General features: G+C 38.8%; 1 protein-coding gene across 1 annotated transcript in view; it reads left to right on the forward strand.

Annotated features, from left to right (window-relative positions):
- Malt1 (MALT1 paracaspase) overlaps nt 1-18,533 on the forward strand; it is a 50,878-nt gene that overhangs the window by 22,551 nt on the left and 9,794 nt on the right. Inside the window, exons 8-13 of the mRNA XM_051163450.1 lie at nt 1,412-1,438; nt 3,948-3,980; nt 5,994-6,197; nt 12,553-12,730; nt 13,738-13,812; nt 14,411-14,538. Of these exons, the coding sequence (XP_051019407.1) occupies nt 1,412-1,438; nt 3,948-3,980; nt 5,994-6,197; nt 12,553-12,730; nt 13,738-13,812; nt 14,411-14,538 (645 nt within the window). The remainder of the gene's footprint in view (nt 1-1,411; nt 1,439-3,947; nt 3,981-5,993; nt 6,198-12,552; nt 12,731-13,737; nt 13,813-14,410; nt 14,539-18,533) is intronic.

Here is an 18,533-nt window from a genome sequence, read left to right on the forward strand (position 1 = left end):
TATGAACAGTATCCTCCATTACATCTTATTTTAATGCACAGTACATGGTGTCTCCTACTCCATCTTGTGTATGTCATTAGAATATTATATGGACAGGAGTGTGGTTGAAAACGTGATGCTCAGCTGTGGTTTAGGGTAGTGAGATTGTGCACATTTTAAACAGGCATTTAGGAGGTCATAAGAAAGGATACCCAAAGTGGAATGCAGAATATGATAGAAACATCTTTAATGTATTACAAATATATGAAACATTTTTAGTAAAAAGAGGTGGAGTAAGGTGCTGACCTACTTACCTAGAAACTAATCTAATCCATAAGATGAAAAGCAGCAAAAAATGTACATACCCTGTGAACTGGTTGATGCCACTCTTAAGCTAATTCTGTGCAGTATGAAAATAGTATTTTTAGTCAAGCATAGTGGTATGGCTAATCTAGCACACGGAAGCGTGAGGGTTTGAGGACAGCCTGGCCTACATACTGAGACTTCATCGAAAGCAAACAAACCAAAGAATATATTTCCCATAAAATACTTTATGAATCCTCTATCATTTGTTATTTATGAAACTGTTCAGCTGGTGGCGCACGCCTTTAACCCCAGCACCTGAGAGGCAGAGGCAGAGGCAGGTGGATCCCTGTGAGTTTGAGGCCAGCCTGGTCTACCAAAGCGAGTCCAGGAGCCAGGGCTGTTACACAGATCAACCCTGTCTCAAAAAACAAAGACAGACGATAACAACAACAACAAAAGAAACTTCTGTCTTCCCCAAAGCACACCATACCTTGTTCTGGCAATAAGGAAAACAGACAAATCCCAATTGAAGAACATTCTACTGCTCAAAACTGGTCATTAAAACCAAGGAATGTCCCCAGCACTCGGGAGGCAGAGGCAGGCAGATCTCTGTGAGTTCAAGGCCAGCGTGGCCTGTAAAGTGAGTCCAAGACAGCCAGGGCTCTATTACACAGAAATACCCTGTCTTGAAAAAACAAAAGAAAAAGATGTTAATAGGGAAACTGGGTTTGACATATACTGGACCCTCCTCTGCAATAGCCCACAGTAGGTCATCAAGTGTCCTGGTGTTTTCAAGTTAAAGGTTTTTTGTTTTGTTTTGTTTTGTTTTGAAATATCATTCATGAATAAGTATCTAAAACTTTGAGCAAGTTATCAGTAAGTTTATTTCTTTAGGTTTTTGTAATTTAGTGAAAGTGAAACCATTTAGAAGTCCTCAGTGCCGTTAACAACAGTGTTCTTACCTGTTCAGTACTTGTATGGCTTCTCCACTTAACGTTGAAAAGTTCTAAACTAATAAACAGCTGTAATGTGATACAGCAGCTCATAAACTGCTTCTCTTACTATTTGTGCTATCTGGGCAGTTGGATTATTTAAAATTAACCTGTTTTCTCTTACTCTGTTTCAGATGAATTAAACAATTTGGGGCATCCTGGTAAGTGTTATAAACAAAGTTTTCTTTTAGATCGGTAAGCTTGATATAGTAAAGGTGTTGTAGACACTCTTGCCTACATTCTTAGATTACTGCCTACATGAAGTTCAGTTTAAAGCACATAAAATATAAAAAGTATTTATTTTGGATAACAAATGTCAGTGCTTGAGCTGATAACATAGCTGAATGAGTTTAAAAGAAAAAAAAATGTACCTACTGCTATTCCTAATTACCTGTGTTTGACCTCAGAGCTCATGTGGTGGAAGGAGAAAATCAATTCTTTCCCATTTTCCTCTGACTGCCACATGTGTACCATGCCCCTCCCAACACACAAAATAAATAAATACATGTAAAAAAATGTAAAATTGTGGTTTTGTTCTTGTGTGTTCCTGGGGACCAAACCCAAGGTCCTGTACATGATATACTAAGTGCTGCATTGCTGAGCTAGCTGCACCACCCAGCACTGATGCTTTTTTAATCATTTTATGTTGTTCCTTAAAGAAGGAAGTTCATTTTTTAAAGATTCATTTATTTATGTATATTTTGTCCACATGTACATCTGCATACCAGAAGATGGCATCAGACAGTTGTGAGCTTCCATGTGGGTGCTGAGAATTGACCTTCGGAAGAGCAGTGAGTGCTCTTAACCACTAAGCCTTCTCTGCAGCCCCATCTCCATTGTTTTTAATGTGGAAGACTGGACCATATTGATGGAGTGATATGTTACATTTCTAAACTATCAGAGGTAGAACATCCCTGAAGTGGTTGGGCAGGTGCCTTCACTGGAATTGGAAGGCAGTTAGTGGAGAGAGCTGCAGTACAGAGACACACTGGTTTGTAAGTGACTAACAAAGGCCAGCTTTGATCAGAATGGATTCCTGAACAAGCTAAGCTAAAGAGAAAGCCATCACTTGGGACAAAGGAAATTTCAGTAATGAGGATCATAAAAAGACAGAGGATGTCAGGACACACTGTGGACATTCTGAAAGACAGTGATGGAACCCATGAATAGATTTAAGCAAATTATACAGAAACCCATTAAGAAGGCATAAGGTTGTTTAATATTTGCAGAAAGCCTGTTAGTCACACTATTTTGCTACGGTAATTAGTTTGCTTGATTTTGTTTGAGTCTCGGTGCTGTGGATGTGTGTGCTGGCTACTTGCTCTACCTTTGCGCTACCTCTCCAGTACCAGTTAGCTTAGTTTTGTATTTTATAAAAACATCTGTTACTCTAAATTCTCTCTGAACTCTGCTGACTTTATGTATGCAAATTAAGCAAAACAAAAAGCCACATGACCAAGATTGCTGTAGTGCCTTCAAGTGCACACGAAGCTCAGTTGGGACTGCTGCATTTGCCCCAGACTCGTCCTAGTACTTGTTTCTCTTGGTGTTGGTGGAGTCCCTGTCCCTAAATTTGTCTGCTATGTCTTACCTTTTTAAAAATTTGTAAAATTACCTTATAAATCCTTCAGCATACACTCATCACTAAGTTTTTAACATTTTTCAGGCCTACTTTTTCTTACTCTGCAAGATTAAAAAAAAAAAAAAAACCAAATCTTTGAGTGTAAAGAAAATGATGTGTGCGAAGCTTGTAACAGATTCCCACAGCATCTGTTTTATTTAATGTACAAATAAACTGCCTTCCCTACAGGTATTGGGCAACTGAGGAATTGAATTTAATCTCCCTGTGTCACTTCTTGGTGGTATTGGAGAGTGAATATGATTTTATTCTATGTGTGATAGTAATAAATCAATATACTTTGTCAAAAATCTTTTAGATATAAATTAGCTATTAAGCCGGGCGTGGTGGCGCACGCCTTTAATCCCAGCACTCGGGAGGCAGAGGCAGGTGGATCGCTGTGAGTTCGAGGCCAGCCTGGTCTACAAAGCGAATCCATGATGGCCGAGGCTACACAGAGAAACCCTGTCTCAAAAAACCAAAAAAAAAAAAAAAAAAAAAAAAAAAAAAAAATTAGCTATTAGTAAATATGTTCTGTATTTTCGTTTTAAATTATTATTCATACTTACTTATGAAGTACCATATTATGACCTGATAAATGACCTATAAAATAATCCAGTCCAGGTGATTATGTTCTGTATTTTCGTTTTAAATTATTATTCATACTTATTTATGAAGTACCATATTATGAGCTGATAAATGACCTATAAAATAATCCAGTCCAGGTGATTAGCCTTTTTTTTTTTTTTTTTTGGCTTGTATCATTACTCTATGCGTTGGGAGACTTCAAGAGCTTCTCCTTCTTAAATTCATAATTGTTAGAGAAATAGTTGCCCTATTATGCTATGTAACAATAAATCTACTACTCTTCTTCTGCTTTTGTACTCTGCTCACCCTCTGTCTCCCCTTCTTTTTCTAGCCTCTGCGACCTCTACTATATTTAGCATTTTAATGATACAGACGCTGTCTGCATTCATGGTTTGTCTTATCTTGTTAGCTCTGAAGATATGCCACAAATAACAGCATCTGTTTGCTCTTTTATCTTTGTCCAGATAATAAAGAACAAACAACTGGCCAGCCTTTGGGTGAGTTGAGTTTAAAGCACATGATCAAACCTAATTATAATATTAACTCCAATTTTTTATTATTGTGAAGGAATGTATGATACTTAACTTGATTGCTTTATAAGTATTTGAATTTATCATCCAGAACCCATCATGACTTGCTTACATACTTGCCATTTTGAAATTTTCTTTATTCCTCTCATTTCCTCAAATTCAAATTTTACTATTCCTTTTTCCGCCTGGTCTCTGCCACTACCATTTCCTAGGATGGGTCCTTGTTTTCTTGCTTCAGCCCATCTCTGCTTCTCTATTCTAAGTCCATTCCGGCTCTCCTGCCAGCCAGCAACTGCTTCACGAGTAGGTTGGTCAAGGTAAGACCCGCCATCTTCCTTACCATTAAACTTTTTGAAGTTATATAATCTAGCTTTTTTAAGTACCATTGGCAAAAAAAAAAAAAAAAAAAAAAAAAAAAATTTAAGACAGGGTTTCTCTGTGTAACTGTGGCTGTCCTGAACTCACTTTGTAGACCAGGCTAGCCTCAAACTCAAAGAGATCCACCTGCCTCTGCTTCCCTGGGTGGTGGGATTACAGGTGTGCACCACCGTGCCTGACTTTGACAAAAAAAAAAAATTATAAGAATTTTGCTCGATTATTGATATTTTCACATTCTCACCTTGGACTCTTGTAGTCCACATTCTTTCCCAAATAAAGCTAGCTACATCTTGCTGAATGAGAGAAATATGTCTTGAGAAATGCATCATTAGACCATCATTAGGTCGTTTCTCAGTATTGTCCCAGTGCATTCAAGAAATGCAGTAAAAACTGAGGTGTGTTAGGCTGCTGTTAACATATCACAATATGCTAATAAGAAGTAACCTGGGTTTTTCCCCATGAATAGAAGTCATATACTCTACAATCAGATGAAATTTATTATTTTTAAATTAAAATAAAATAAAATGAAAAGCATTATATAGTAAGTATATAAGCCAGTAGTGTAGTTTTTAATGATTACTATCAAGTATCATGTGCTTATATAATTTCCTGTGCTCCAATTTTATACAGCTGGCAGTGCATAGCTCTCTTGACACTTTGCCACTGCTACCCCTACCCCAAGACTGTGAAGAAATATGCAGTGTTGAGGTCTCTTAAGCACTAAGCTTTGTCCAGATTTCATATCTGCTTAGGCCAGGTCATACCCCTAAGTAGGCTAGCTGATAGTTTTCAAGGCATAGGTATATATATCTTTTGCCTACCCCCACCCCAAAATGCCTTTTTCTGTCTGAGTAAAATCAAAAGATTTAAATTCAAAAAAATTCCTCAAGTACTCTTACCCCAGGCAAACAGGAAATAGGTCTTTAAAATGTTAACAAGGAGTGCTGACAAGATGGGAGTTGCCGGGCTGCAGAGATGGCTCAGAGGTTAAGGGCACTGACTGCTCTTCCAGAGGTTCTGAGTTCAATTCCCAGTAACCACAAGGTGGCTCCCAACCATCAAGATGAAAGTTGCCCTCTGAACCCCACACATACACCATCGTGCATGTGTACCCACATTCACATATACTATGATAATGTCGATGATGATGATGATAAAACAATTGCTAACTTAGAGGCAGAAGGAGACAGTATATCCACACTACTATAGGAACAAAACTGCTCCTTTGAAGTCCCCTCTTTTCTCCCTTTGGTCTCTCTCCTATCTCTGCAGATTCTTCCTGTCCCTCTTTAGGTGTTTGTTTTGTTTTCCTTCCTCCATTCTTAGTAAAACAGAACCTAAATTGATGGAAACACAACTGAAAGCATATTTTGCTATATATAACTAATAAATATTCTTTGTCTGACTCCCAAAGAATACATGTTTAGTCTTAGTTTTTTGATGTTTCAGCCTGTTGGGTTTTAGTCTCCTATGTTAAGATCTCTAAAATGAAATTTAATGTATTGAAATAAAACACTATAAAGCAAAGATTTTCATTTTAATGCTTGTATAAGTTTTAATCTTTATACCCTCTCCTTTAATCCCCCCTTTTTTTTCTTACAGCAAAGGACAAAGTTGCTCTTTTGATAGGAAATATGAATTACTGGGCACATCCCAAGCTTAAAGCTCCTTTGGTGGATGTGTATGAATTGACCAACTTATTAAGGCAACTAGATTTCAAAGTTGTTTCATTGTTGGATCTTACTGAATACGAGATGTGTAATGCTGTGGATGAATTTTTACTACTTTTAGACAAAGGAGTATATGGTAAGACAATTCTAGTACTCATCTTTATAATTATATGCCATTCCTATAATACATATTAAGAGTTTGAAAGTCATGGACTAGAGAGATGGATCAACAGTTAAGAGCACTTGCTGCTCTTCCAAAGGACCTGAGTTCTATTCCCAGTATGCATGTGATAGGTGATGGCTCACAATCATCAGTAACTCCAGTTCCAGGAGATCTGGAATCCTCTTCTGGCATACGTGGTGCACAGGCAAAACATTCATAGATAGATAGATAGATAGATAGATAGATAGATAGATAGATACATATATACATACATACATACATACATACATACATACATACATACATACATATTTGGAAATCAGATAAAGGTAGGCAAATATACTGTTGGATTGAAGGATTTTTTTTTCAATTGGGGGGGTGGTTTTTCAAGATAGGGTTTTTCTGTGTAGCCTTAGCTGTCCTGGACTAACTTTGTACACCAGGCTGGTCTTGAACTCACAACGTTCCACCTGCCTCTGCCTCCTGAATGCTGGAATTAAAGGCGTGCACCACCACCGCCCAGTTTTAATTGAAGAATTTTAATATTCCTGTTTTTAAAAGATAAATTTTCTTCTTATTTCATGTAAATAGCTAATTAGCTTAATATCTTTACTTTTAAATCTTGTTAAAACATGGTTCTTTTGAGAGTTCTTACCTGTCTTTTATTACTTTATTTTTTATTGACTGTAAAAGAAGACCTTGTAGATAATCAGATAGCAAAACATTCCTATCTACTTGATATTATGTAGATTCTTTTAAATATAAATGGTTGTGATAGAATATGTATTGTATTTGCTCCCTTTATCTAATTATTGCATGGTATTTTCTAGTTGTTTATTGGGATATAGAATTTAATAAGGAAATATTGTAGAGTGGGCCTCCCTCATACCCGTCCCAGTCTGCTGCCCGAAGCTGAGGAGGTAGCTCAGCCTCTAGAGCCTTCTACGCGCTAGATCAAGACTCCACCACTGAGTACATATGCAGCCTTTTCTGCCTATTAATTTAAAACTCTGTGCAGGTACAATTCAAGAGTGATTTTCCTTCATTCTTTCATTTAAAAGTACTCAAAATACTACAGATCTAATAAAGAATTTTATGAGCCAGAATATGCTGGAAGTAGTTAGAATTTCCTTGCTAATTTATTTCCTAAAATATATGTAACCTTAAGTTAGGGAAGGCCAGCAACTGAGTTCATTCCAGCTGTCTTTCAGATTGTATTTACCATGACTTTGTTAATATTTGAATGCCCAGAATGTGGTATCTCCTGGCCTGGAGTTAAGCCTTCAGATAGTGAACAAAAAGTGTTGATTTGAGTTTTTTACATTTCAATTTGTTTTATTTCAATAACTTAAAGGTTTAGCTTTCTTGTTTACAAGTAGGTTAACATGAGGTAAACTTGGTAGAATTTCTAATGATTATTGAAGTAGAATTTTGGAAGGAAGAAAAAACCACCTTTTAAAAGATTTAACAAGCCGGGCGTGGTGGTGCACGCCTTTAATCCCAGTACTCGGGAGGCAGTCAGGTGGATCGCTGTGAGTTCGAGGCCAACATGTTCTACAAAGTGAGTCCAGGACAGCCAAGGCTACACAAAGAAATCCTGTCTCCAAAAACAAACAAACAAACAAAAAGATTTAACATACTGTTGGCTAAGGGATGGCGAAAGCCTTAAAATTTAATTCAAATTAACTTAATTTTAATTTAAATTAATTTTGTCCTCTCAATAATGAGGGTTACTATTTTAGCACACATAAATAGCAAGGTTTCCAATTATACCATTATGCTGATTTTGAAACAGAACTTTTTTCACGAGCATTATGAAGTGATGATTAAAGATTTATTCATCCAATTTCTTACAAAAATGGGAAATGGGAGCAGGACAGGTGACTCAGTGGTTAAAAGCACATGTGCCTCTGGCCTTGGTAGACATGTACACTCGCCTACACATACTTACACACAGACATATGTACACATACAAACTTAAAAATTATATAAGTAGTGCTGGGTGTTGTGGTACATTCCTTTAATCCCAGCACTTGGGAGGCATAGGCAGGCAGATCTTTGTGAGTTTGAGGCCATCCTGGTCTACATAGTGAGTCCAGAACAGCCAAGGCTACATAGAGAAACCCTGTCTTGAAACCCTCCAAAAAAATTTAATTAATAGTAGTAGTAGTGGTAGAAGAAGAAGGAGAAGAAGGAGAAGAAGGAGAAGAAGAAGAAGAAGAAGAAGAAGAAGAAGAAGAAGAAGAAGAAGAAGAAGAAGAAGAAGAAATTTTTTAAAAACAGGAAAGCATACAAATATGGCTTTTTGATAGCTGGCCTATCAAGAAATGAGTTGCAATATGATAAAATATATTTGAATTTGAAATTGTTTTTAAATAATGAAAATAAAACTAATAATAATAGAAACTGTCAAAGAGTGAAGGAAAAGGAATCATGGCAATAGACAGACCAGAGAGGGCCTGAAGAGATGGCTCAGAGGTTAAGAACACTAACTGCTCTTCCAGAGGTCCTGAGTTTAATTCCCAGCATCCACATGGTGGTTCACAACCATCTATAATGAAATCTGATGCCCTCTTCTGGTGTGTAGATATACATGCAGGCAGAACACTGTACACATAATAAATAAATCTTTTTTTAAAAAGGATTAGAAAGTGCACTTTGAGAAAAGTTGTCTACAAGCACATTCACCCGTGAACTCAGTATCCAGGCTCTTCACATGCATCGTGTAGAGCCAAGCTACAAAGTGAGTCCTGTCTCTGTAGGCTTCAACCTTTTCCAAACGTGCTTTATTTTAGGTTCTTTAATGCTTATTCCTCCCTTCTAACCCATCTACCCTAGATAGGAGAGAAAAGAGATTAATGGAAACAGGAGAAGTAGACCTTTTTGGACTCATTCCTGGGAAGGATTCCCCTGGCATAGTTGGTAGGATTTCAACAGACCAGCAATTCAACCAAAGTTGCCACTGGAACCTGGAACATCATCCGGAACCCAGAGCCCTGAAGCGTTCTCTGGAACGGCTCTCGCTAGTAGTGTCTCAAAGTGGAGTGATGAACAGCCAAACAGTAGCAAGACCCAAAAAGCCCCACGTCCTGTTTTAGGTGTGTGTATATATATACATACATGTATATACATACACGCACACATACACGCACACATACATATAAAATCTCCTCTCAGAGTCTGTACTAAGATGTGTTTCAGCTGGCACAAACCAAGCCCCCAGAGCGAGGTGGTTCATCTTCTAGTGAGTAAACATCACCTGTTCTCTCACAAATCCGTCCTCATCCCACACTTGGGATCAAAACAAAAACTTGTACATCCACTACTTGTCTCAGTAGCCCAAAATGATATAGAAGTAGATATCGTCTATAAATTGTGTTATCTGAATTAAAAGTAAGTTGTATATAGAAAAATGCTTTGAAAGCCATTAAAATGTTATTCAGAGATAAATGATACAACATGAGTGTTTTCTATCAGAAAACCTAAGAAGATATAAGACTATTTACAATGTCTTCAAAGCCAGTCTGTGATTAGTGGCAAAAAGTGCTACTGGGGTTGAAAAGATGGTGCAGTAGTTCAGAGTGAGCGAGTCCTCAGTTTGGTTCCCAGCAGCCATGTTAGATGGCTTCTAACTTCCTCCAGCTTCATGGGATCCAGTACTTCTTGTGGCCTCCACGGGTGTCTGCACATACCCCAAAATAAAAATAAATCTTTAAAACTTTTTAAATATTAGTAATTTTTTGAAATGTTGTTGTGGCATTTCAAGGCATATGTCACAATGTTGGGAAGTTGTGTGACTGGTTGATAAAACTTGCTCTGGAATCTGAATTCAGGGTATCTCTTGATGTGGGTTAAAATTATGATATAAAAAGAGTTACTTCAATGAAGTCATTGAGCTTAAAAATAAGTTGTCTTAGCTGGACATGCTGGCACGCTACTTTAATCCCAGCACTTCGGAGGCAGAGGTAGATTCCTGTGAGTTTAAGGCCAACTTGGTCTACAGAGTGATTCAAGGCTAGCCAGGGCCTCAGAGATACCATCCCCCTACCCTCTCCCATAAAAAGAAAAGTTTGTCTTGCTCTAGAAGTAGTAAAGATGCTTGTGGAAAAGTTACACTGTAAACACTTGCTAAAAACATAACTTGTATTATTTAAAAGTATAATTCAATGGGTCAGAATGTTCCCAAAGTTGTGCATCGGTCACAACTACCTAATTCCTCATTTTTATTACTGGAAAAAGGAGAGCCATGCCCACTTAAATGTGTCTTTAACCTAGCTTTTGGCCACCATAAATGGACCTTCTGTCTTAGGAGCTTGCCAATTCTGAATATTTCATATAAATGGAGCCACTGGGGCTGGAGAGATGGCTCAGCAGGTAAGAGCTCTTGCGGCTCTGCAGAGGACCGAGTTCAGTTCCCAGCAACCATGTGAGGCAGCTTACAAATGGCTGTACTTCCAGCTCCAGGGGATATGGATTCCCTGGGCTCTAGCACTTTCACATGAACATGCTCACATGCACACACATATACACGCACATATGCTGTCTTAGTTTACTGGCTATTGCTGTGATAAAACACCATAATCAAAAGCAACTTGAGGAGGGAAGGATGTATTCAGCTTATACGTTCTGACCACAGAACGTCATGGAAGGAAGTCAGCACCAACTCCAGAGCCCATGGGGAAACGCTGATTCCTGGCTTGCTCCCCATGGCCTGCTCAGTTTGCTTCTTTGTTTGTTTTTTGAGATAGGGTTTCTCTGTGTGATAGCCCTGTCTGTCCTGGGCTTGCTTTATTAGACCAGGCTGGCCTCGAACTCACAGAGATCCACCAGCCTCTGCCTCCTAAGTGCTGGGATTAAAGGTGTGTACGACCATGCCTGGCCAATTTGCCTTTTTATATAACTCAGGACTAGGGGGCCTAGTGGTAACATCACACAGTGGGCTGGGCCCACCCACATGAATCATTAATTTTTTTTAAAAATGCCCACAAATTACCTGAAGGCCAATTTTATGGTGAAGGTATTTTCTAAGTTAAGGCTCCCTCTTTCCAGAAGACCCTAGTTTATGTATCAAGTTCACAAAAAATTAACTATACATTCAGTTACATATACACATAACTTAAAATAAATCTTTTTCTTTTTTTTAAATATTTTATTTAATTTTAATTTATGTGCATTGGTGTAGGGGTGTCAGATCTTGGGGTTACAGACAGTTGTGAGCTGCCATATGGGTGCTGGGAATTGAACCCAGGTCCTTTGGAAGAGCAGGCAGTACTCTTAACCACTGAGCCATCTCTCCAGCCCCAAAATAAATCTTTTTCAATGGAACTATTCTGCATGTAACCTTTTATGTCTGACTTCTTTCACTGAGTAGGTACTTGTATAACTTTCATGTTATAGCATGTTATCAGATCTTTTTATTTTATTTTAAGACTGAATATTTCATTGTATGAATATCCACAGTCTGCTTATCTCATCACATGGTTATTTAAGTTATTCTAACTTTGAGGGTAGTAGGAATGATTCTTCTATAAGCATTTGTGAGCACTTTTGTATGGACACAACTCTAGTTCTCTTATGTGTATACCCAGCAGTGGGGTTGCTGGGCATGTGGTGATTCTGTGTTTTAATTTTTTGAGGAGCTTGTAGACTCTTTGCAAAGTTTTTATCCCATATTGTATTACTGCTACAAGCAAAAGAACTTCCCAATTCCACCCCATCTTTGTTATTGCCTGTCTTGATTACAGCTAACTAGTAAGAGTAAAATAGCATCTTACCACAGCTTTGATTTGTTAATGGCAAATGATGTTTTTTGGGTTTTGGGTTTTTTTGTTTTCTTGAGACAGGGTTTCTCTGTGTAGCCCTGGCTGTCCTGGACTCACTTTGTAAACCAGGCTGGCCTCAAACTCACAGCGATCCACCTGCCTCTGGTCAATGATGATAAACATCTTGAAATGTGTTTGTTTGTTAACCTATTAAATGTTTACTAAGATTCTTTCCTGCACCCTAACCCCATGGGAGAGCAACTTAGGAAAGATGTCCTCACTACCTTTTTTTACCCCATAATATACTGTTAACTGGGTCTTACTTCTAGAAATTAGAATGTGTTTCAGATAATATCTTGGTGGTATCTTAAAATACAGAGATTAAATGAAGATGATTTTCAAAATAATTAAAAGTTTAGATCAACGTTTGATTATTGACCTTGTCTGTAATTGGGTGTTTCTTAAATATACCTCCATCAACCTGAAGAAAAGTCATTTTTACAGTGTATATCTGTAAATGTTGAAAGTATGTTTAAAGTTGGTATCTCTTCTCTCTCCACTCTCAGGGTTGTTATATTATGCAGGGCATGGTTATGAAAACTTTGGCAACAGTTTTATGGTCCCTGTAGATGCTCCAAATCCATATAGGTCTGAAAATTGCCTATGTGTACAAAACATACTGAAACTAATGCAGGAAAAGGAAACTGGACTCAATGTGTTCCTGTTGGATATGTGTCGGAAAAGGTAAAATTTCTGAACTCTATTGAGCTATTGTTGGAATCAAGTACCAGCTTGACAAATTCAACATAAGGCAGTTCTGTAAGGTGCTAAGAACCACTAGGAATTGTGGATTTCTAGAAGCAGACTTGATGAAAATAAAATTTTTAGTATGGGTATCTATTTTAACTTTTTCTCCTGTTTACTGTAAAAGGGACCAAAAAGTACAAGTTATATACTCTCTAGAATCATCTACACATTGCCTGCAGTCACTGCAGTTATTCTGTAGGAATTATCAAACCACACCTGTGGATCTAGAGCATGTAGTCGCCAATCTGTCTTGTCTTACATAGCTTGTCTGCCTTTGTGTCCCTGGGGATCAGAACCAGTAAATCCTTCCAGATTTACTATTTTTTGCTTGCTGACCAGTCAGAAGTCAATGAGGGAGTTCAGGTACAACTTCATTTTAAAGGCTAAGAAAAAAGCCAGATATGAACTGGCTTTAGTTCTAGCACTCAGGAAGCAGAAATAGGCTGTGAGTTCAAAGCCAGCCTGGTCTACATAGTGAGTTCTAGGACAGCCAAGGATGCATAGGGAGACCCTGTCTGGAAAAAAAATTACAAGCCAGGTACAGCAGTATCCTAGTGCTCAAGAGACTGAGAGTGAGAGAGTCTAGAGTTGAGGCTAGCCTACATACACAGTAAGATCCTACCTTGGAAAAATCAGCTAACAAAATATGTGACGCCTCTTACTGTCTTAATAATGTAGGAGCCTGGATTGTTCTTAACAAGTCTGTAGATGTCTTAAGTAAAAGAGTTGGAACCATGGGGTGGTAGCATGTGCCTTTAGTCCAAAGCAAGTTCCAGGACAGCCAGGACTACACAAAGAAACCTTGCCTTGACAAAACAAAACAAACAAAAAATAATTTGAATGTCATTTTTTGTATATATACTAAAAATAGTAGCATATTTTTTATTAAAGAACACTGTGTAATTTCTCATCTGCCCTTTTTTCCTTCCCATGTATGTAAATAGAAATGACTATGATGATACGATTCCAATCCTGGATGCACTGAAAGTCACTGCCAATATTGTGTTTGGATATGCCACGTAAGAGTACTTTCATGCAGTTTTCTTCATTCTTGTATGTCTTCGTTTCGATTGTAGATTAGAGACAGACATACCCATGGGCGTCTAGACATAAGTCTGCCTTGACTGCATGGTAGACAGCTTCGTCTGTGCGCTTCAGTCTCTACCTTCGCACTAAGCAGCAAAACCTTTCACTCTGCCTCAAGCTCAGTTCTGCCTGGGAGCCATGGAGGGGCAGAAGAAACCAAAGCTCAGCCTGTCCGTGGGTGTGGGCACTCCACTAGCAAGCGCTGGCTTTTTTTGGTTCATTTCTGTTGGAGTAACAAATTATAAGCATATGTGTTTGTGAGGTACAGGATGCTACGCTGTGCACAGCATGGACTGACTGCATGAAGCCTGTTAGTACTCCAGTTACCGTGCATACCCATTTACTTTTCCTAGCTAAGGGAAGGAAACATTTTGCCCTTTGCCTAGCACGTCCCTCCCACCCCCACTGCCCAGCTTCTGACACCACCTTTCTGCCTTCAGCTTTTTTTGTATGCTTCGTTTTGTCAGTGAACAAGTGGTTTTGTTGTTCTGTGCCTGACTTATTTCACCTTTTTCTCTTGGTGTTTTCAAGGTGCCAAGGAGCAGAAGCTTTTGAAATCCAGCATTCTGGATTGGCAAATGGGATTTTTATGAAATTTTTAAAAGATAGATTATTAGAAGACAAGAAAATTACTGTGTTACTGGATGAAGTTGCAGAAGGTAAAAACTCCGAAAGGGCATTCTACTCAGTACAAGGCCAGCAGTGGAGAGAAACCCGCTCCGTGTTCCTGCTTGGTGGTCATTTTATTCTCTCAGTACCGTGTGGGTTTGGAATTAGTATGTGCTTCAGAAAACAGTTCTTGGCTTCATGTTCAGTAGCACTGTTGCTCCATTCTTCACTTTCCTTGCTGTGGTAACTGAGTGTCGTGGGCAGTGGTGTGATAGAATTCAGTCCTCAGAGCTCTACCCTGTGTCAGCCTGGTACCTGGCCACCGCCCGGTCTAGTTAGGGAAAACAAAGTCCACCCCTGCCAAGGTATCTTTCTCTACAACTTATCTTTCAGCAATGTTGACAACCTGCTGGAAAAAGACAGCCTCATTCTTTCTTTGATGACTTTAGATGTTTGTAGATTCTGCTTTTCAGTGCATGACCTTACAGATTGTATCTTCCATCTCCTTTTGTCGCCTTCCATGTCTGTTCACAGAGTGCTGTTGTTATGACAAGGCCAAATCTGTACCTGTTAAATATGTAGGTTATAGTGCTACTGAATTTGTTTTGTTTTGTTGGCTTTTGAGCCTGATGTTTTTGTTTTTTTGAGACAGGGTCTTACTATGTAACCCAGGCTGACTTCTACCTCACAATCCTTCTGTCCTAGCCTTTTTTTTAAATTTTTTTTAAAATTTATTTATTTATTTATTCCAAGACAGGGTTTCTCTGTGTATCCTTGGCTGTCCTGGACTCACTTTGTAGACCAGGCTGGCCTCGAACTCACAGAGATCCAACTGCCTCTGCCTCCCTGAGTGCTAGGATTACAGACTTACACCCCCACACCCGGCTGGTTTTTACTTATTTTTTTAAATTAGTTTTAGTGTAGCTGTTTAGTCTGCATGTGTGTCTGTGCACCACGTGCATGCCTAGTACCTGACAAAGCTAGAAGAGGACATTGGTCCCTGGGACTGGAGTTTCAGATGGTTGTTAGTTCTGGGAGTTGAACTTGGATCTTCGGCATCTCTCCAGCCCCTGCCTCGGCCTTTTAAGTCCTGTGCTTTGCAGTTTGTTTTTTGAAATGACCTTTTATAAACCCCAAGAAAAAGAAGAGACACCCTTTGTAAACTCTAAAGACTGAAATTTCACAGATCTTACAGAGTTGACAGATTATGTTTTGGTTGCTTTTTGAATCTTTGTTTTCATTTTTGAGATAGTGTCACTCTCTGTAACCCAGGCTGAACTCAAATGCTCAGCAGTGCCCCCTGTCTTAGTCTCCTGAGTACAGGAAATGGAATAGCCACACCACAGCCAGATATGACACATTAAGAGTTATATATGATATATATACATACAGACATACACAATCATACATATATACATGTGTGCATATATACACACATACAGGGTTTCTCTCTGTAGCCCTACCTGTCCTGTAACTCACTCTGTAGACCAGACTGGCCTTCAACTCACAGAGATCGCTTGCCTCTGCCTCCTGAGTGCTGGCATTAAAGGCGTGCGCCTCCACTGCCCACGGAGAAGAAAATATTTTTCTAACAGCTGTTGATCACACACACACACACACACACACACACACACACACACACACACACACATGCACACATACATGTAAACCATGTGACTTAACAGCCTTCCAGGTCTTTAGACTTCCTCCTGCTGCTTAAACCAGACAAGTCTCCTTTATGTACACACTTAAGCTTTCATCTGAAAACGTTCAGCTTCTTCAAACCTAAAGTTCTTGGGTTATTTCAGTTATCTTCAGACTGAGGCGTATATGGTATTCCAGGCTCTCTCCTTTATGGGAGGCAGGTAGCCCAAGTGGTCATGGAGCAATAGTTGCGCTGACGGGCCACAACCTCTCAAGTGTGACTGTGAGGGGCATGAGCCACCACGCTATGGCCAGTTGCGCTTTTAAAGTATATTTTAACTATGTAAAACATAATAAAAATCATATGCTCATCTACCTGTGATGTTTAACAAGTTGCCATGTGGTGTGGGTATATTTAAACTTCTCACCAACTTCTTAAAAAGTTTTGCTGTTCTTTTCAGATCTGGTGTGTCTCCATAATTAAAATTGCCCAAGAATAGACTAGAATACACTAGAATATGTAGTTCAGTGCTAGATATATTGTTTATATCATGGATAGTAGCCAACCAACTGTACAAAATTAGTAAATTTTGATAAAACCATAAGAAAGTGTAGCACAAAATATCCTAACAAAGGCGACTTAAGAAAGAAAGGGTCTATTTGACTCATAACTCCAGGGTACAGCCCGTCACTACAAGGAGGTCAAAGGGGTAAGAACTTGAAGCAGCTAATGACATTTCAGCCACAGTCAAAAAGAAAGGCAGTATATTAATGCCTTACTCTGTTGCTCGCTACCTCCATGTTTATATAATCAAGGATCGTCTGCTCAGAGAAGGCCACCAAAATAGGTGGGTCTTCTGCCTTAGTTAACATAATCAATATAGCCCCCAGCAGACCAACCTAACCCCTAGTCCCTCATTGTGACTCCCTTCCCAGGTCATTCTAGAATATGTCAAATTGACAGTTACAACTAATTATCACAGTAGTGAAGAACAGAAGTAAGTTTAAGAAATTGTTGAAAACTTTGAAATAAGACTCTCTGTTCTTCTCTTTGTGTCTTCTGAATTAATTAAAAATATTTATGATGGGAAATATTTGAAGATAATAAGTTCTTGAAGGAGAAAACACCTTGTTGGTTTCAGCTGTGTACCATGTACAAATAAAACAAAATATGAAATAAATTACTTGATTTTATAAGGCTGTATGTAACCTGTGGTCTGTAGCCTAGTCCTGTATTTTTGCACTTTTCAGAACAACCTTATTATCAATGGATATTCATTGTAAATCTAGGACTTTACCAGTAACCTACATGTAACAACTATGTGTTTCCTCTATTTCTTTGGTAATCATCATTCTTTTTTTCTTTTTTCAGGTTGGTTGGTTGGTTAGTTGGTTGGTTGGTTTTTCAAGACAGATTTTCTCTGTGTAGCCCTGGCTGGTTTGGAACTCACTCTGTAGACCAGGCTGGCCTCGAACTCTGAGATCCGCCTGCCTCTGCCTCCCGAGTGCTGGGGCTGAAGGTGTGCGCCGCCGCCACAGCCCGCTGTCACTTTATTAGTCATTGCCTCCATTCTCCTCCGACATAGTGTCATGCAGTTTTTATATATTCTCCAAAATTATGTCTTTGTGTTTAGGGTTTTTTTTTTTTTTTTTTAATCTTAAAAATATACACTGTGCTCTGTGTAATCTAAGACTTGGACTTCTCAAGTCCTAACATTGATCCACTCACCGTAACTGCTGAATAAAATTCCACCATGGGAATGGGCTACAGGTTTTGTTTTGTTTTGTTTAAACTACTGTCTTTCGGATGGGCATTTGAGTTTCTTTGGTATTTGTGCTACTATGAGCAGTGCTGTTCTCACACTCTCATACACATACCCTGGAGAGTGCACAAAGAGTCGCTTGGAGTTATAAACCTATGACTTGGAGTTGCTGGGTCATAGTGTATATCAGTGTTCAGTTACAAGTGATGACACCAAATTGTTCTGTAAACTATCTCCCTATATCCACTTCCCACCCACACTACACAAGAGACAGGGAATCTGTGCTTTCTCCATCACTTGATAGATAGGCGTTTTTGGCTCTACTTATCACATGATGCTGTAATATTTCAAGTGGTCTTGGGTTTTTTTTCTATTATTAGTGACATTGGATATCTGTCCATATTTTAATTGTCATATAAATCCACTTAAGTGAAAATGTATTCATGTTTTCCCCACAGGTTTTTAAGTTTATTTTATGTATATGAGTGTTTTGTTCATAGGTATGTCTGTCAGCACATGTGTGACTGATGCACAGGGAGGTCAGAAGAGAGTGTTGGGTCCCCAGGGACTGGAGTTGTGGAGTTGTGAGCTGCCGTGTGGGTGTTGGGAAGTGAACCAGAGTCCAAGAACAAATGCTC

This window comes from Acomys russatus, chromosome 20, assembly GCF_903995435.1.
Source record: "Acomys russatus chromosome 20, mAcoRus1.1, whole genome shotgun sequence".
In the NCBI taxonomy this organism is placed as follows: domain Eukaryota; kingdom Metazoa; phylum Chordata; class Mammalia; order Rodentia; family Muridae; genus Acomys; species Acomys russatus.